At 47.6% G+C, this 20,260-nt stretch overlaps 1 protein-coding gene across 5 annotated transcripts in view; it reads left to right on the top strand.

Moving 5' to 3' along the window:
• arvcfb (ARVCF delta catenin family member b) overlaps positions 1-20,260 on the top strand; it is a 289,566-nt gene that overhangs the window by 107,479 nt on the left and 161,827 nt on the right. For 4 of the 5 annotated variants that reach the window (XM_063194966.1, XM_063194967.1, XM_063194969.1 and 1 more), the window contains exon 1: positions 8,695-9,070. The exons of the other annotated variant lie outside the window; for it this stretch is intronic. In XM_063194966.1, coding sequence (XP_063051036.1) covers positions 9,050-9,070 — 21 coding nt within the window. In that variant the 5' untranslated portion in view covers positions 8,695-9,049. Of the gene's footprint in view, positions 1-8,694; positions 9,071-20,260 lie in introns of those variants that run through there. 5 annotated transcript variants of the gene reach the window in all.

Below are 20,260 nucleotides of genomic sequence, written 5' to 3'. Positions count from 1 at the left end.
TGTTATTAGCAATCTTTAGTTGGAGGTAAGGTTTTGTGTAGAAGGGAGTCTATGCGAGGTGTGTGTGTGTGTATGTGCGTGCATCCACTTTACTTAGCCTGTGTGTGGAGTCTGTTGTGAAATTTCCATGTTAAATGTCAACAGCCTCTTCCCTCCTTTATTGGTGAGCGTTTTTTGAGTCATCAATCCACTCTGCTGCAATTACAGTTCCATCAAGCAATCAATAGCATATTATGTAACGTGTGCTGCAGAAAGCCCTGACACCTTGTTGTAATACTCGAAAAAAATGACTGGGGAACCTGCATATACTTGTTAAAGTTAATACATTTTGTTCACCCAGAATGTCATGAAGACCGTTATTGATTTTAACACACAGGTTCATAATGTAACTCAAGAGATGTTTCTCTTTTGAGGTGAGACGATTGAGTATCACGACTCGACCTGAGAAGCGTGTTTTGGTTTCAACTTTTCAGTGAGGGTAAAGTGATAAGCGGAGGTGCGGATATGTTTGGCTAGTCATATCTGAGACCTTTTTTTACTTTCAAGCTATTAAAGTCCCGCTGCTTGATATTCTAAAGTCTCTTGCAGGCAGGGCGTAGATCAGGTGTGTCAAACTCAAATTGACTGAGGGCCAAAATCAAAATCTGGAACAAAGCAGCAGGCCGAACTCAATGTTTATTTTAAAAAATGGACTACAAATTGTGCGTGCATGCACTTAATACTCGTAGTTAAATTTCACATACAATCTTTCCCATCATATTTGTTAGTTAGAATGTGTCTGCACATCCTGGGACACAGCAAATGTTATGTTCAAGTCATGTTATGCTATACATGAATGGTGTATGAGGGCCAATTGTAAAGCACATTTGAAATGATCTCGCGGGCCACATAAAAAGGCTCCGCGGGCCAAATTTGGCCCCCAGGCCTGAGTTTTGACATCCCTGGGTTAGATGGTAACAAGAGCTGGTGCTCAGTTCTCCACTGGCCCTGCCTAAATGCAGGAGAGAGAGAGAGAGAGAGAGAGAGAGAGAGAGAGAGAGAGAGAGAGATACTTTCAAAAGAATCCGGAGCTTTAGAGGATTCCATGTCCCCTGTAATCTCCCTCTCCTGTCTGTACCAAAGACATCTGAGGAGCCAGATCTGCTGGACTTTGTCTCTCTCTCTCTCTCTCTTTTTCTTTCGTCCTCCCTGGCTCACACCCAGGCAGTTGACATAAAGGCTGTGTCACCTCTGTGTGTGTGTGTGTAGTATACATATCCCTCTGAGGCGTGCATGCGTGAGCGCCTGCATGCGTGAGTGTGCAGATCTCGTAAATCAGGTGCTTAACAATGAGGCCTGGCTTTACACCGACACACACACACACACACACACACACACACACACACACACACACACACACACACACACACACACACACACACACACACACACACACACACACACACACGTCGGTTGTCCTCCTCCTTGCGCCATTAGGGAGAACGCTCTCCTCCTGTAAATGCGTAATTACTTTGCCGTGAAACTGGCAGCATTGTTTACACCGGGCACTTTCGCTCCGTCTCTGTCTCCGTCTTCCTTGTCCTTGTTTACCCCCCCTCCTCCTTCTCTCAGCCTATCTCTCTTTAATGACTTTTCTTATTTTTTCTCACGGTCTTTCACATTCTGTCGGTCTCTCATACCCTTCTCCTCTTGGTCCCAGTGTTGCCAGATGTGTGTGACCAAATCCCGCCCAAAAGCTTCTCAAAAACCGCCAAAATGCGCTAAATTCCGCCCAAATTCAACAAATTACATTAACTTCTATGGGCCCAAAACGGCTTAAAAACCTGCCAAATGGCCAATTTTTTCCGTTTTTGCCCGCCGACACTCACTCCAAGTAGCCCAATTGGGCGGGCACCCGCCCAATCTGGTAACACTGCTTGGTCCCTGCGTATGTTTTATATAGTGCATTTTCAAGGCTTGCTCTTCTTTCTGCTTCTTTTCTTCTTCTCTACTTTCTACTCTTCTTTCAATGTCCTACTTCACTTGCGTACAGTTGCAGTGCCTAGCTTAAATCTAACCCGCTACTGTTGACACTGATTCAACTTCGGTCCAGGAAGACAGATGCTGAGGCACTCAAGGTTGCCATTTTTTTACTTTTTTATTTGGCTACAATTGTATGTAATTGTGTTGTAGCCAAATAAAAAAAGAAAAAAAGAAAAAAAAAAAAATTGCAACCTTGAGTGCCTCAGCATCTGTCTTCCTGGACCAAGTTTGAGAGCCCCTACACTGATGAGCACCAAGGAAAAAAGGTGACGGATGGCTTCTAAACCACTTGTTGACAACGTTGTAAATGGGTTTTCGTAATTTTCATCGTCTGTTTGTCTGGAAATGACTCAGACCCACAAGTTGCCACTGATACGGTTTTCAGGCCGACCAGAACAGTGCTGCTGCCCGTCCCTGCACCAGTTACGCTTGGCACTTAAAGGGACACTGTGTGAGATTTTTAGTTGTTCATTTCCAGAATTCATGCTGCCCATTCACTAATGTTGCCTTTTTCATGAATACTTACCACCACCGTCAAATTCTAAGTATTCATTATGACTGGAAAAATTGCACTTTTCATACATGAAAAGGGGGATCTTCTCCATGGTCCGCCATTTTGAATTTCCAAAAATAGCCATTTTTAGCTGGCCGGAACCGGCACCGGCACGGTTCTCAGTCAGCCCTAAACGCCCCGTGAGAGTCTCTGTAAGCTGTGTCCTGACACAGGAGTTGGTTGAAGGGTGGAGTGGGGGACGAGGGGGGAATCATAAATAAAACCCAGGCGTGACTGGCGAGGGGTTAACGTACTGCTCCTTTCCTGTTCCAGCTGAGTGCATGGCTAACTCTGGACGACAGGAATGCTGTCCTCAAGGTTAGGGATGGAAGGTTGAATTCCTCCGCTGGCACGATGGTGGATAAAACGGAGATAAAGAGAGAGGAATCACTTATTTTATTTATTTTTTGTTGGAATTCCTTTTGTTGGCTCATCGCTTTTTATATACTCACTCACTCACTCACTCACTCACTCACTCACTCACTCACTCACTCACTCACTCACTCACTCACTCACTCACTCACTCACTCACTCACTCACTCACTCACTCACTCACTCACTCACTCACTCACTCACTCACTCACTCACTCACTCACTCACTCACTCACTCACTCACTCACTCACTCACTCACCAGCACAGTGCTCTGGTCTGCCTAATGTCTGCCCTCTTTTCCCCTCATCAACATTTGATCATAATACATGTATAATTTCCAGTAGAAAGCTTTTCAAAAAAGTTTCTGAAAACCTCCTCAGTGTTCTCGCACCATCTCTCGCTCTTCCCTCTCTCTTGTTGCGGACACAATGCCAGTGTTCCCGAAACGCCTGAATCGGCTTTGGCACTGTGTGTTGATTGGCCTGCACACAATTAACTGGCCCTTAGCTTATTAGAGGGAGTGGGGGGGTGGTTGATGACCTGAACAGTCGGTCGATGGAGGTCTAGTGGTGGGTTTTGGTCCATGTGTTTCGGTGTAAGGGGTCCCGGCTTTACAAGTCTTGGTGTGTCACAGCAAGAATGTGACCCCCAGAGACTCCTTCTGTTGGCTCCGAGACAACAGGCAGTTGTCTTTGTCATTAGCAGTTGGGGTCAAGGGGCAGATATGGCGTGTGTCAGTAAGCCTCTTAGGGTGGAAGGACACCCAGTAGCAGTACCAGCACATATCACATTTTCTGCTGTAGTTTATTCCACAGTTGACATACGTGGCCCCATTTCCTGGGTTTATAGCTGTGGCTCGATATAGGTGAGGGCCATTAACTGAGAAATATGACTGTGCTCGCTGTGTGGAAGAGGGTAGAGGACTTGTCACTAAACGTGCCGCTGGCTGGCTTTGATCATTTGTCCTGCCCATGCCTGTCAGGATGTTGTCAGCCTAGCGCAACGCTTGACTTGGCTTTGGGAAGGCACTTGTCTGGACACAGTTAACTGTCCATGGGTAGTTCTAATTTCTTGTACACCTCAATTCAAACAGTATGGGTTGGATGTAACTAAATTAGTAGACAAAAACCTGCACACTGTCCATTACACCGGCATTTATTCCTTACAATTTATTGGTGGGTCAGACCTTCTTCAAAACTCACAGAGTAAGGTCTTGACAACAGAAAAGTTGTGCACACAAACAGGTTAATGCATGAATAATGGACGGTGCGCAGGATTTTGTGTAGACCTACAGTTTTCCATGGGGGAAAACATGATTCCCAAAACAGCCGGACCAGACTTGGGGAGGTGATTTCGGGCCCATGTGTTTAGCATAAGTGGAGGGGTGGAGGGGGGGAGGGCTGGCTTCTTTTTTTAGGAGACCATAGTGCCATTGCAGGAATGTAACCTCTTGGTCTTGCTGTGTATGTCTATAACCAAACAGGTCTGGATGTTGACCCCAGTGATTGAATCCCCAAATTCAAACCATTTGCGATGGTTGGGCAGTCGTCCCACACTTTCCCCCTTAACCTCGTAGTTGAAAGGAGGTGTTTTGCAGCCACTTCAAAGGCTTGGGGATATTTTACAGTGTGCGTGCGTAAAAACATACACGAAGCACATTTTTACTATGTGAAATACAACCGTGTAAATGTCTTACAAATGAGTACCAAACACGGAGCCCGCCATCAATCAGTTTTAGACCCCTCTTTAGAAGAGCTATGTGTAGCACGCAATTCACTTGCCCTCTTTCCCATGTGTGGTGTGAAACAAACCATCATGGCCGTGTGAAACTTCACATGTCCAAGCTTTTGTGTTTTTATTTGTGCTTGTTTGCCATGAGTTCTGTTAAGCAGACCTTTGTAGATCTTTACTAATGGTGGATCAGGAATGTTATCATCCAGTGGCGGAACAATTGCTCACAGGGCCCCCAGGGGAAAAACACTGATTGGCCACCGATACAGCCTACTAAGTTCATAATGGAGCCTGCACCACCAATATGGGAGTGCCCTGTGCCCAGGGGCAAATGCCCTGCTTGCCCCCCAAATAGCTTCGTCCCTGTTAACATCCCATTTCAGTCATCGGTATCTGCTCAGCTCAGGCTTACAAAACATTCCTACATTCCTTGGGTAGAAATGCATCTGACATGTGTTTACGTCTGATGTTTGGCATGTTGATGTCCAGGGCTTTGCACGTTTGAACGTAGATGATCTCCGCATGACGTTTACTGGACAAACACAAAAAGACTGATGGCTGGCTGCTGAAGGCTCTGGAGTCCATACCATACCAGAAGCCACAAGCTCGATGGTGTGGAGATTTTAATAAAACACGAATCAGCTTTTGTGGTTTCACTCGGCGCTGTGGTGTTCGTGCAATACTGACAACTGAATCAAAACCACTGTCTTGCACCTGCTGTAAGCAATCTGTAGATGGTTTGGATTGAACCAGCTCCCCGTTTGGTGTAAAAAAAGCTGCCTCAGTGAATTACCGGAGCAGAACAGAAGGGGGATTGTCTGGACTTCTGAGTTCTCAGGAAGCCACTTCATACTCTGTCTGAAGGTATTTCCAGGAACAGTCAGATGTAGCCTGTGTGTCTGTGGAGGAGTTTTCTTCTCTTGAAGCCTAGTCTTTTGTGTGTTAGGTGAGAAACGGTACAGGGAGTCAGGAAAAATTGATGGAGAGATACAGGGAGAGAGAAATAAAGATAGACTTCATATGCATACAATGAAAGGTTAATGCTTGTTCTCAGCATAGTTGTTGAAAAAAACAAAACAAAAGTACACATATAAAATATTGTGCAAACGAAACATGTTAAAGCCTCTCTAGTTAAAGAAAATGGAACACTGTCTCCAAAAAAGTTAAATCTGAAAAGAAGGCAGCTTGATGTATGGCAGATTTTTAATTCAGCAGCAAGTTATTATCTTCCCATTTGCTGAGTTGCCACTTTTCCAACAGAACACTACTACTGCTGCTAATGATCACGACTAATTACATTTTCCAGTTTCCATGCGGCTTCAGTGGTAAGGCTACTGTAGGTAAAGGAGTCTTTAGCAGAGCCCACCTTTCCGAAGACCTAGTTAAAACATCACACTTTGCCTGTTTTCTAATATTTTGATTTCACAGCTTGTTATCCTCCTCCTTCTCCTCTTCCTTGTTCCCCGAGCGAGTTTAGATTTTTTTTAAACTTCATTTTAATTTGTATGAGGAACAAGAGATTTAGCTGCAAAATCCAGTTTCTTCACTTCAGGTGTCTCACTAAAGGAGGAGTTAGACCTCTATAAATAACGTGATGTATTAGTGTAGAGCAGTGGTCCTCAACCTTTTTATCATAAGCCTCCCAACGTCCCCTTGACCTTATCCTAAGCCCACCAATGTCTTCCTTTAGTATTTAAAAATAAAATTGACTAATGCCCCCCTATGGCAACTGAGAATTGCCTCTCTAAGCTGTATCCTTCTCAATGCCCCCCTAGGGCTCTTTACCGCTCCCCCTGGTAGGTTGTAGAGCCCCCATTGAGAAACACTAGTGTTTGCGTGAGTGAGTTTGCGTATGTGCATGGAATGTGCACGTAGATGTGAGGGTGAGTGTGTATGTGTTGGTGAGCGTACTTCATGTACAGTAGGCATGTGTGTTGGAAGATGGAACAACAGTGCTTTAGAGCAAAGCGGGCTTTAGATTGCTGTTTGAAGCTTAGCAGAGGAGCGTATTTGGGGTCCGCAGGGATGTTGTCGACTGCAGCGCACGTGAGCAAAAGAGTGGAGGAGGCAGGCAGCAGAAACTATGGAAACGTGTTTGATGTAGTTTATTATGCCAACGACTTGCGCTCAGGACCACCCCCCCCCCCTTACTCCTCCAGGGTTAATTTTATCTGCTCTGCATTCAGAAATTGGAATAGTCGAAGGATGCTGTAGCTTTCTCAGATATGAAAGTGAAAAATAAAGCCTAAGTAAGTGTGGTGCCATGCAATGAGGTTGTTTTCCACATCTTTGCAGGCTGGGAAATGCACTCCGTTTGATTTAGCTTTAATTCGCCTTTTTCTCAAATTACGTCAAACAAGTTCTGTTTTGACTAAACAAGTTCGGTTTTATCCTGCGAAAAGGCACATTTCTCCAAAATATTTTTTTCAAATAAATATATATATTTCCATATTTCCTTTTCCTTCTTCTCTTTGTACATTTTAATGTGACCCCATCTCGCCCACCATTTTTATTTTTCCTCAACAACATCCCCAGACACACACACACACCCCACCCTCACCGCTCCCCCTCATTCAACGGGAGGAGACGGGGTAGAGAGGACACAACAGGACAAAAGCTTATGAGTGGGGGGTGAAGAGAAAAGAGGGACAGAACAGCGGAATGGAGTGAAGAAAAGGAGGGGGTGAAAAGGAGGGGTTTTTTTTCATACAGATGGGATGCGACGGTAGAGGAATGGGAAGAGGAAAAGAGAAGGAAAGGAGAGTTGACAGGAATTGAGTGTTTTAAGAAGTGGTGGTAAAGGAAGCGTTTTTTGCTTTGGATGGGATGGTAAAGGAATGGATAGAGGAGAAAGGGAGAGAAGAAGAGAGGGGGGTTAAAGAAGTTGGGAGTGGAGAGGAGATGAGAGGAGCAGGCAGGAAAGTGGTTGGGAGAGAAGTGGGGAGAAGAAGAGGGGGCCATAAAGGGGTCCCCCTACTCCCCTTCTCTCTCCTCCCCTGCCCTCATCCATCCATTCCTTCCTCCTTGGGGGCTGTGCTCTGTTGGCACGTCAGGTGGGAGGAGCTTGAGGTGTGTGTGTGTGTGTGTGTGTGTGTGTGTGTGTGTGTGTGTGTGTGTGTGTGTGTGTGTGTGTGTGTGTGTGTGTGTGTGTGTGTGTGTGTGTGTGTGTGTGTGTGTGTGTGTGTGTGTGTGTGTGTGTGTGTGTGTTGCAGCTGCGTCTGTCAGTCATAACCCACCAGCTCCCATCTTGTTTGCATACATAGATGTGTGTGTCACAGACAGAGGAGAGAGACAGAGAGCGATAGGGAGTTGCTTGGGTGGTTGGAGACAAGAGTTGATGGGAAAAGAATGTATGTGTTACAGAAGCACAGTGGCAATGCTCATCTGGCTGGGTGAACTTCTATCCACATATTCGGGAAAGCACACACACACACACACACACACACACACACACACACACACACACACACACACACACACACACACACACACACACACACACACACACACACACCCTCATATATAATCACCCGTCCTCTATCTGCCACCCCCCCTTCTCGAGCCCAAGGCTTTTGTTCCCCCAGTCGCAAACTTTTTTCCTCCCCCCTCCCGTGTGTCTGTGTGTGTGTCTGTCTCAGGGATTGTGTGCGACAGGAACATAGTCTTTCTTTTTCTCTCATTCATCCACGTATTCAAACTCTTTTACACTCTCTTCTATCTGCCTGTCTGTATTTTTCTCTCCATCTTTCTCTTTCTCACTCCCTCACTCTTTTTTCTCTCTCACATTTTCTCTGTACTGTCCGTCTCCTTTCTCTTTGTATTGTCTAGAAGTTTTTTTTGTTCTTTTCTTTTGCCCAAAACTCGCAAGACTCCAGCATCTCTGTCTAGCCAACCAGCAGCAAAAAGCAGTGAGGAGGCGGTCCCTTCTCTCCTCTCCGTTCCTCTCCTCTCTCCGCTGAAAGGATCTAGAGCATGTGTGTGAGGGAGCGGGTGAGCAAGCAGGCGGGTGAGTGAGTGAGTGAGTGAGCGAGCAAGAGTGAGGGAGAGAGGGAGAGAGAGAGGAGGGGGGAGAGGCACTGCGAGAGAGAGGGAGACTGTATATGCGCACAAGCCACTGTCGAGAGAGGATGGCTGTGTGAGAGAGGAGCTTTTTTTCCGAAAGCTGCCCGGACGCCAACAAGGGAGTAGCTGAAGTTCAAAAATATATATACATCACGGGTTAAGAGTGACAAAGGGATACAGAAGGAGGGAAGGAAGTCAACTTTTCTCTCACTCGTTCTCTCGCCGTAAAGAGAAGGAAGGAAATTGCTTTTTGTGTATCTTTTTTCTTGCGCTCTCGTGTGGACTGCCGGCAGAAAGGGATTACAGCAATGCCTGCCGAAGTCAAACAGGTTAGTGCCGTGGCTTCATTTTCAGTCCTCTGGGTTTTGCTTCTCCGTGTTCTTAGGTGATTCTTTCCCTCCATCTCTCTCTCTCTCTCTGTCTCTTTCCTTAGTGTTTTGATTTTGAAGGGGTCTGTGCACTGCATGTGCTAGATGCGTGCGGCGGTGCGTTGTGTTGTGAGACCTCGTCAGGAGGCTTAGTTGGTGCTCTCACACTGAGTCAGACTTTACCAGTGCCCTTTTACACAGAGTTACCCCCCCTCCCCTCCCCTCAGCCACATTCCTAGCTGCCTGTCTGCCCCCCCCCCCCCCCCCCCAAACTCCCAACAGGAACAGCTTGCGCTTCTACTTGTAATGGGTGTTCATTCTATATAGAGATGTGTGGTGTTTTGTTGTCACTTTAAGGACATCTGTTCTCTGCAATTGCCTGTGTGTGCAAGACCTAACAAACCTAACAAGACGTAACAAATGCAGTCACCACCAAAGTTCCAGACACAACAACAACAACAACAACAACAATAACAACATACACAAGCAGATACACTCACACACGTGGTGGCACACTCACTCGTAATTGGAAAACCCGTACAGCCATTTGCAAGTACGCATGCAAACATTACTGGCATATCAATGCAATTCATCAGCAGAGGTTTGAATGGCAGTCTGAGGATTGGCGGTTGCCTCGACACCCGCGCCCTGATAGATGGGACATGTGTCAATAGCATTCCGGGCAGGAGTCGGGCACAGTGTTGCCGAATTGGACTGTTTCCCGTCCAATTGGGCTGCTTAGGATGGCCGTGTGTGGGTAAAAATGGCATTTAGTAGAAAAACCCGCCCAATTTTTTGCCATAGAAATCAATAGCATTGGGCGAGATTTTGTGCTACTAGGCGGATTTTGAGCGTTTTTTTGGCTGGAAATCATCAAACTCATCTGGCAACCCTGGTCGGGCACGCATATCAAGTGCAGCTGATGAGCCGTAGCAGCCGAGTATCTGATTAGAGACGGAGAGAGAGAGAGAGAGAGACACGGCGTGCCGTGTGCTTCAGAGCCAGGGATAGAATTGATGGCGTTGAAAGTTTCTGCATGTGGTTTGAATATGTGTGGGCTTAGGTGTCGAGCCTTCACAGCTTTTTAAACCGCACACCCACACATTGTCAGTCAAGGATGCATACACAGAAGCGATTGCTAACACTGACACACTCATATACACACACACACACACACACACACACACACACACACACACACACACACACACACACACACACACACACACACACACACACACACACACACATTCACACGTACACAAAGACTTCCAAACACTCTCTCTCTCTCTCTCTCTCTCTCTCTCTCTCTCTCTCTCGCTCTCTCTCTCTCTCTCTCTCTGTGTACAGTCTCTCTCTGTCATACACGCACTCGTCCTCCTCTTCTTGCTTCTCCCTGGCTCAGTAGTCTTTACAAAGTCAAGGTCTCCTCATTTCACCACTCTGAAAGTGCATGTTAGATTTTTGCTGTCAGCTGTATGTTTCCACTCTACACATCCCTCTTCATGCAGAAATGACAGTCCCCAGTGTTGGCTGCGGTTGTCCAAGTTCGAAGGGCCTCCTATTAAAAAGGGAACTAGGTCCCGACGTCGCACCAAACTGCGAAAACGTCTCCGTCACTTGCCAAGTTTCACGGCTCTGGGCGCGAAGAAAAACACAGCTGTGCGGCTGAGGCCCTGGCGATCATTGCATTAACTCGAGTTGCACGGACACCCTGGCCTGCTCGCCCGCTAATCTGCTCGACCCAAGTCCGTTGGTGCGCGGGGTTGATGCGTGCCGTTTTAACATACCTTGGCACGGAGAGCCATTCTGACAGCTAGCCAGCACCCGATTCTGATAATCTGTGAAAGGCTGCCTCAGGGCCCAGGGTGTGGAGAGAGGCCACCTGATCACTTGAGCCACTCCCGATCTCACACATTTACTCTTACTCTTACTCACACACACCCACATCCGCACATACACACACTCACACACACCCAGGGCCGTGCATACACACACTCGCAGTGAAGCACAACCTCACATATATACACACATACACACGCGCGCGCATACACTCGTCACCAGGCGCCAATATGCTCAAACGGGCACACAGATATGCAACACTCGTTTTCTGGTGTCCCCATCTATGCTGTCCAGTCGCTCTTGCATATTTCCCATGACTTATGCCCTCTATCTGACACCCTAGAGGTAGCCCCACAACAACATCGTAACCACCCAAAATGGCAGTTCTGCCACACTCCCCACCTCCAATGCCATGAATTCCCAGCATGCTTCAGAGTTCACTCCACGTGGCCCTAAAACATTTTCGTGAACCATTTCTGTTTTCATCTGGAGAAGCCAGGGGTACTGTAAGCCGACACCTGCCCTGCTCCCCTCAGTTTCTCAGTCTGCCGGGCCTCCGTAGTGCCACAGCGATGCCTAGAAGATGCTTTATGGAGTGTCTCGCCACTCCGGTGTCAAACGTGAAACTCAGATGCTGTTTAGTTTGGTGCTGGTGGTTGTAGGCTTTTAGCAATGTGCACGCGACTCTATGAACAGTAGGAGTCCCTGAATTTGTGGCATTTTTTTCTAGGCTGCACCGTCATTGTTCTTTGCAAGATCTAGCTTACACCATACTTAACTGACACTTTTATTCAAAGCTAATTAGTTATTACAGTCCCTGGAGCAATTTGGGGGTTAGTCTGCCTTGCTCAAGGTCACTTCAGCCATGACTGGAGGTGTAGGGAGAGGTATGGGCAGGATTCGAACCTGCGACCCTCTTAAGACCACCTCCCTAACCATTACCATGGCTGCTGAGATGCCTCGGAAGTCTCATGGAAGTCCCATGGTATGCTCATGGACTTGAAAGAAAAGCGTAAGACTGTAAGACGCTATGTTGGTTGAAAGCAATCAGTTTTGCTTTGAGGAGTCTTCGCACGCAATATAGGGTTGCTGACTTTGTTTTTCGTTAAAGCGGTTTTTGTGATGACTGCGATGGTGGTATGGTTGAAGGTAGTAGTTGATGTTGTAGTGTCTGCTGCTGCCGTCATCATCAGTTTACGCCCGTCTTTGTCATTGTTTACTACTAACCGATAGATTTATTGCTGTGTGGACTAGTAGAGTAGAGTAGAGTACTTTTATTGATCCCGAAGGAAATTAAGGACTAAATTAGAGGCGTGCAGGTTGTAGCCCTCCTCTCATTCCGTCCTCTTGAACAGCCTTGACAGCTCGTCACTTGTATTCCATAGGCCTTCTCTCTCTCTCTCTCTCTCTCTCTCTCTCTCTCTCTCTCTCTCTCTCTCTCTCTCTCTCTCTCTCTCTCTCTCTCTCTCTCTCTCTCTCTCTCACACTCTCACTCTCTCTCCGGTCTTTTCAGGCTCCACGTGTCTCAGGCACGAGACTGAAGGAACCGCAGAGATATGAGCAAGATATGTGTATCAGATTCTCTCTTGCGGTCTCATGCTCTCCCTTGCATTCTGTTTCTTTCTCGTTCTCGTTCTCGTTCTCGTTCCCGTTCTCTCTCTCTCTCTCTCTCTCTCTCTCTCTCTCTCTCTCTCTTTTCAACCAGCATACTATTGATAAAAACGTATACAAAATAATTTCAGTCCACTAACAACATTGACGGACTAGTTACGAGACCCTCCATCAACTACAGATTGAGGGAATGGGTGTGACCCGTGGCTCTCTGTTTTAAATTTCAGCGCTCTGTATTTTTAACTTTTGCACCTGACTGATGGGGTAGGGGTAAGGCAAGGCAAGGCAGTCAGGCAAGTCATGTCAGCGCGGCTCCCAGCCCCAAACCTAGTATGCCCCCCCCGCTGTGAAGGAGCACCAAGCAGTCTGGCTGTGCTATTTCTTGCTGCGGTGGCCCCATTGTAGTGGAAAGCAGACGGTCTGATTACGGCTGAAGATTAAAAAGCACTATCCCATTCCAAACGAGATGAGCCAGCTTAGCGCCAGGAGACCCGCTGCATTTGTATTGGACCACAACTGTGTGTGTGTGTGTGTAGCGTGTGTGTGTAGCATTTGTGTGTGTATATAGCATGGGGTTGTGTGTGTATGTGTGTGGTGTGTGTGTGCTGTGTAGCATGTCAAACTGCTGTTGTGATTTTTAAATGCGCTTCTGCCGACTACTGTTGGCTGCCGTCCAGCCATCGTTTGGCGGTCGTCTCTTGGGGTATGTCTGTGTGTGTGTGTAGAACGTCCTGGTTTTCTGTATTTGCTCCATCCTGCCCGCCCAGCCAGTTTGGAACCACTATTCCAGAAACCCCACCAACCCCATTCCCCACCCCCAAACACCTCCCATCCACACCCACACCCACACACCCGCCTGCTGTCCTCTGTGTGTGTTGTTTACCCGCCAGCTTTTTTGCCAGGGATCGATATTTGAAGACATGTAGAGCATGAGAAGCTGGAATTGTGTCTGTGAAGTGACGCTCGAAACGCCAGTGACCTGAAAGAGCAGTAGACCCCACAGAGCCACTCACTAGTTTCTGCCATTGTCATTGCCCATAGCGACAGTAGCGATGGTGAGGGGGTGATGCTACAGAGTGACCTGCTCCCTTGTTTTTAGCCTGAGGGCCTGACTGTTATCCAACACAGACAGACTGGTCTGGCTTTGCGCTAATGGTTCTGGTGGCCAGGGTCGCTGACAAAATCGGCTGTGCCCAGGAGAAAGTCATCTGGAAGGGCCCCTCCACCCAATACATTCAATGTAATGAGGACCCAATTATGGGCCTTCCATTTCCGTGGGCCCGGGACAGGTTTGTCCCCCTTTGTCGGCTGCCCTGTTGGTGGCGGTGATGGGGGGGCCTGCTGTAGAAGGCTGGACTGGGTGCCATGCTCCAGACGTCCTACATACAGTATGATTGCAAATAGTTTATTTGATAAGGACTGTGGATATTGAGGAATCTTTGATATTTTTGGAAAATACATCAATGTTAACATGCCAGAACTAGAAATGCACTCAGAGTGCCGACCTCCACCAAGGAAGCTGTTTGATAGAACATTTGACCACGTGAAACCCTATTTTTTTTCCAAGTCTTTCTGCCTCGTCTCTGTGTGGAGTTAGAAACTGTGATGTCAAAATTCACCCTATCCTGCAATGATGAAGAACCTTTGAAAAAAATTCCTGGATGTGCATCGTGATCCAGATCACCAACAAAATTTAATCGCTTGTTCCATTTGTCATTTCCAACGACTCCAACAGACAAACCATTGTGACCGAAAACATAACCTCCTCGGCGGAGATAATAAGCAGAGTAGTCAAGTAGGTTTTATTGTCAATTTCTTTACATGCACTGGTCATACAAAGAATTTGAAATTACATTTATTGCTTTCCCATACAGACATAGACTAATCTAGGTAAGGACATAGACAGTATAGACATAGACAGTACTTATACATGGACTTAAGACAGTATGGACATAGACAGTGCTCATACAGACATTTAAAGTGCAAGACTGGACAACAGAAGACTTGTAGAGGACATACATTAAGAGGTAATTGTTGTGCTTTTGTGCTTTTCCTAAAACGTTGATTGAGGAGTATACAGACAGTAGCTACTTCAGCTGGAGTTACTGTTCCCACTGCTAGTGCTACTACAGTACTACACTGCTGTTCACTACTTCACACCTGGCTGGGCCTCATTCTGCACCCATGCCCAACCTTAGTACAGCTGACCTTCGACCTCCAGGGTGTTTGGCAATGTAAAACCCAGGCCACCTCCACTAGGGCACGGGGGGGAGGACAGCAGGGTTGCCAGATGAGGCTGATGATTTCCAGCCCAAAACATGCTCAAAACCCGCCTAGAACCACAAAATCCCGCCCAATTCTATTGATTTCTATGGCAAAAATTGGGCGGGTTTTTCTGCTAAATGCCATTTTTACCCGCACAAGGCCATTCTAAGCAGCCCAATTGGGCGGGAAACAGCCCAATCTGGCAACACTGGAGGACAGGCCTCTGTGGAATGGAATGGAGTGGAATGGAATGGAGTGGAGTGGAGTCTTGGGTCAGGGGTCGGGGGTTAGTGGTGGGGGTGGTGGAGGTCTTGGAATTGCAGGGACAGCTGACATCGTATACTCACCACTCCTCTCCTCTCTGTCCCCTTTACAGTCATCCCCGTCCCTGTCCTTATGTACTTCGCAGGGCTTGCCATCCATTGGCTGTCAGGTGCATCTGTGGCACCCTTAGAGATCAGAATGTCATACAGCAGTTCTATCTCCCTGGGATGCTATTTTTTCTTCTTTCTCTCTCTCTCTCTCTCTCTCTCTCTCTCTCTCTCTCTCTCTCTCTCTCTCTCTGTGTCTCTCCCTCTCTCTCTCCCTCTCTCTCTGTCTCTCTCTCTCTCTCTCCTCTCTCTCTTTCTCTCCCTCTCTCCCTCTCTCTCTCTCTCTCTCTCTCTCTCTCTCTCTCTCTCTCTCTCTCTCTCTCTCTCTCTCTCTCTCTCTCCCTCCCTCTCCCTCCCCTCTTTCTCCACCACTTGCTCGTAACCCACCATGACCGATATAGGTCTGCGTGTTCTCATGCTTCTAAAATCAGGAGCAGAGCTATACGTTCAAGTAAGACTATCTCGCTCGGCACTGCCTGCCAAACATTTCATAGCACAGATGGAATTCATGGTGGGGATAAAGAAAGGCACATTGAATTATGCAATGAAAGAGAAGCTTGCTTGCACATTCCTCATTGAGTTATAAATGGAGGGAGAGGGAAAAAAACAAGCCTGGAAGCTTTTGCAAAATTAATGACTTGTAGTCTCGTTAGCGTGTTCTGCTGAACGCCTTTCGTTTGCTCATGCTCAAGCTGTCGTGTGCATTCTGGTGAGTTGGTGTCAGTGCAGAACTGATCTGAGAAGCGCACGTGCACGCAAAAGTGCTGGGTCCTCTTTTGGGCTTGAGTCTTTGATGGTCAAAGGATGTTGTTGTCGGGACTTGCGACTTGCATACGGTGTAGGTTTCTTAAAAAGTCTCATCTTAGCTGGCTTTGTCATGTCTTGGTGTCTGTCGCTTTTGAGGTGCAGAAAGAATGTGGAGATGAGTCGAGATGTTTGCCTGCCTCTTCTGTCAGCGGCATGTTTATGGTGTTGGCTCAGGCACAGCTATTGTGCCCCCGCCCCCACCCCCCGTCACTGCTACCACACTACCTCTATTTATTCAGCGTGTATCTGCTGTGTGATCCCGTTTCCGTGGAAATGAGGCTAGTTGTTTCCCCTCTCTCTCAGTATTTATGTCTCTCTTTCTCTATCTTTCTCTCTCTCTCTCTCTCTCTCTCTCTCTCTCTCTCTCTCTCTCTCTCTCTCTCTCTCTCTCTCTCTCTCTCTCTCACCCTGCTTGGTGGCGTGTCTTTCCCGTTAACACACACCCTGCTGGCCCCTGTATGGCCTGGTTGGCTATTTAACAGGCTGGAAGACAAGACAGAGAGACTGACCAGGGCAGAAGAAAGACCAAGAGTCATTTAGATCTTCCTTCCTGATAGAGACTGTTGGTAAACAGCCAAGCGACTGAGAAGAGAAGAGAAGAGAAGAGGGAAGGAGAGGAGAGGATGGGGAGGGTTTGGGTAAGGGGGTTGCCTGCCACCATGTCTGACCCAGACATTGTGCTTCTGTTTCTTAACACTGATATGGGATTGGCAGGGGCTGGTGAGGAGGAGGGTGGAAGCGGGGAGGTGGGTATAGGCTCACCTTCCCAAACGAGAGGGTGACAAAATGGGATTATTGGGCCAGCGTTCCGTCACGGAGCTCTATCTCCTTTTCTCCAGCTCCACCAGCAACACCATGCCCCAGCTCAGCTCTGCTCAGCTATCTCTGCTTTCCCCTGCAGGGAGACAGACTGATAAAGAGATCTGAAGGAGCTTGGTGTGCCTATTCTCTTCTCTCACTCACTTGGACAGACAGACAGAGAGGGGGGGGTGGGAGAAAAAGTTTTGTGATGGAAGGTGTGTGTGTGTGTGTGCTTGTGTGTGTGTCTTGGAAACGATTGTTTGTGTGTCGGAAACGTGTGTGCGTGTGTGTGTGTGTGCTATGTATTACATACCCGTGTCTGAAATGGATTTTGTGTGTGTGTGTGTGTGTGTGTGTGTGCGTGTGTGTGTGTGCGTGTGTGCGTGTGCGTGTGCGTGTGCGTGTGTGTGTGTGTGTGTGTGTGTGTGTGTGTGTGTGTGTGTGTGTGTGTGTGTGTGTGTGTGTGTGTGTGTGTGTGTGTGTGTGTGTGTGTGTGTGTGCGTCTGCGTCTGCGTCTGCATGAAAGAGATTGTGTGTGTGTGTCTGTCTGCGTGAAAGAGATTGTGTGCGAGTGTGTGTAAGTGAGCGAGAGGGGGACAGAGATTGTAATGGCGGTAATTGGCTTAGAGCCAGGCAGCGGGGCGAGAGGAAAAGGTGCATTTGTGACACATTTCAGGCCCTGCCATGGCAACGGGAGTGGTTGGGGACCTCAGCGACCCTGGACCTGATGATTAATGGCACTGGGCTGCCCGCTTTTGGCAGACACCTCCCTTCTGAGCCATGTGTGTACGTCTGTGTGCGTGTGTGTGTGTGCAAGTCTGTGTGTGTGTGTAAGTCTGTCTGTGTGTGTGTAAGTCTGTCTGTGTGTGTAAATCTCTGTGTGTACGTGTGTGCGTGTGTGTCTGTTTGTGTGTGCATGCGTGTCTGTGTGTGTGTGTGTGTGTGTATGTCTGCATGTGCATGGGTACGATCGTGTGTGTGAGTATGTCTGTGTGTGCGTGCTTTCATTATTCCCTGACCGTAAAAAACTTATCTCTCTACTGTGGTGGCACAAATCTGCCTGCCTGATGAAAAGGAGGGGAAGGGAGGAAGGGGTGGGTGTGTGTCTCTGTGTGTGTCTGTGTGTGGTGGAGGGTGAGGCTGGGGGTTATTACATGTGGGAATGTGGTGGACGCAGATACAACTGAAGCAGATGTGAACCCCCTTAACCAACCAACACCCCCTCTCCTATACCATTTATACTGTATTCCTTCAGTTGTCCATCACCCTCAAATCTTTGATGAGCCCCATCTTAGGCAGTGTGGCCAGGGTGTAAACAACACTGTTGATGTGCTCTGCAGAGTAAAGAGATGGTACTGGAGGGCAGGGAGTGACCCTTGGGGCTGTGTGAGGCTGATGGACTGTCCCGGGGTCAACTATTATTTTCTTCTCCCCCCCTCTTTTGATCTGCTCAAAGGCATTTATTCAACCGCTGACCACAACAATCAATGGAGAGGCTTAACTGGAAGTTCATTTTGGCACACACCACCTTCCCCTTGACATTCTGGTCTTTCTACTCCTTCTCCCTCTCCCTCTCCCTCTCTTGCTCTCTTGCTCTCTCGCTCTCTCTCTCTCTCTCTCTCTCTCTCTCTCTCTCTCTCTCTCTCTCTCTCTCTCTCTCTCTCTCTCTCTCTCTCTCTCTGTGTGTGCTTCCTTCTTGCTCCTTTTGAATCACTGAGCATTTCAGACACAGACGGTGGTGATGGTTCAGTGGGAAGTATGCATAGGGAGAGTGCTCCTTTCACTGGTATGTATGGAGGCCTATAGAAAATCGTCCCCTCACCAACACAACCAAAACAACCACACAGCCACCCCCCCTTTTCATTCCCCGGCCATTGCACCCCTCACAGATGCAGCTGGGACGTTGAGAGGCCCAGCAGGGGGGGGGGCAGTGCGGAGGGAGGGGCTTTCAAGCTCTCGAAAGATGGGGCTCTCTCTCACCCAGTATATTGGGGAGGGGGAGAGAGAGAGAGAGAGAGAGAGAGAGAGAGAGAGAGGAGAGGAGGAGAGAGAGAGAGAGAAGAGAGGAGAGAGAGAGAGAGAGAGAGAGAGAGAGAGAGAGAGGAGAGAGAGAGAGAGAGAGAGAGAGAGAGAGAGAGAGAGAGAGAGAGAGAGAGAGAGAGACTTGAGCAAGCATCTCTCTCTCTTTGGTTCACTCCCTCCATCTCTCTGTTCACTCTCTTTCTCTCAGTCTTGTGTTCAGCTATGTTGCTGCACTCACACCGTCAGCCATGGAGCCTAAAGACGATCACGAACTGCAGATCTACCTTTCATCCTGTTAAGTCTTTCAGCGTTTCTGCGTTTGTCAAATGGTGCACCTCAGGCACTCTGTTTTAGTGCGTAGGGCGCTCAGACTGAACATTTTGAGCACTGAAAGCACCCAGGTGCTGCCTTAGTAGCAGACAAAAATGCAGTGCCTGAAGTGAAGGATGGACACTGCACGCCCTAAATGGCTGCCATGTTTTTTTTTCCCGTAATGGACGAAATGTGATGTTCAGTTCAGTAGAAGAGTTTTGTTAGCAGTCTCTTATTGCTGTAAATAATGTTGATGAGACGACCTACCTCTTTACATTACATTACATTGCATTTGGCAGACGCTTTATAACCAAAGCGACTTTCAAAAGAGGACATAATCAAGCCAACATCACAAGCAGTGCACAGGAGATATACACAACAACAAGTGCAGTTGCAAAGAGGGTTAGTTTTTTTTTTTTTTTTTTTTTTTTAATCATAAAGAGTAAATAACGAGTACACACACACACACTCTTCATGCCAAGTATTGTATGCGACATAGTTACCATTTGGGGCGAAGGAAATGTGAATACAAGCACCAAGGTGCTGTGTAATGTAAGCAGTAGCCATCCGGTATTTTGGCGAGCTAATGCTATGCTAGTCCGTCACTTCCAGTAAGGGCACAACATTTAGTGGTCCAAACTTTCCCTTGACATGACTCGCTAAAGACCTCAGTGCACTGTGTGCACCATGCATTAAACGTCAGTGCACTGTGTGCACCATGCATTAAACGTCAGTGCACTGACACAAGTGCGCCATTTGAGACACGCCAATTGTCTTTGCTGTTGAGCTAGGGACCGTGTGTGACTCCTTGGTGGCCAAGCTGATGGCTTTGGAAGGAGCACTGGAAATGGAGGAGGATGGGGGTTGGTTCATGAATCGATCCATCATCACCACCCCTCTGCCTTCTTCCTGTCCTGCTTCCCCTCCCTCCATCCTACCATCTGTCTAAGATGGTCTTCTGGGATTAATGACATTGACTGGCAGTCCCATAAGTATGTTATCAAGGTCTCTGCATGGCAGGCTGGATTAAAACCAGAGAAGAGCTGTTTCTGTATGCGCTGGATGCTTGAAATGTTTTCATATTACCTTCATTGTCTGGCACTCAAGGCGGACATTTTTT

The sequence above is a fragment of the Engraulis encrasicolus genome, chromosome 3 (genome assembly GCF_034702125.1).
Source record: "Engraulis encrasicolus isolate BLACKSEA-1 chromosome 3, IST_EnEncr_1.0, whole genome shotgun sequence".
NCBI classification, from domain to species: domain Eukaryota; kingdom Metazoa; phylum Chordata; class Actinopteri; order Clupeiformes; family Engraulidae; genus Engraulis; species Engraulis encrasicolus.
Note: the sequence above shows the minus strand (reverse complement) of the source record. Positions and strands in the feature narration are given on the sequence as shown.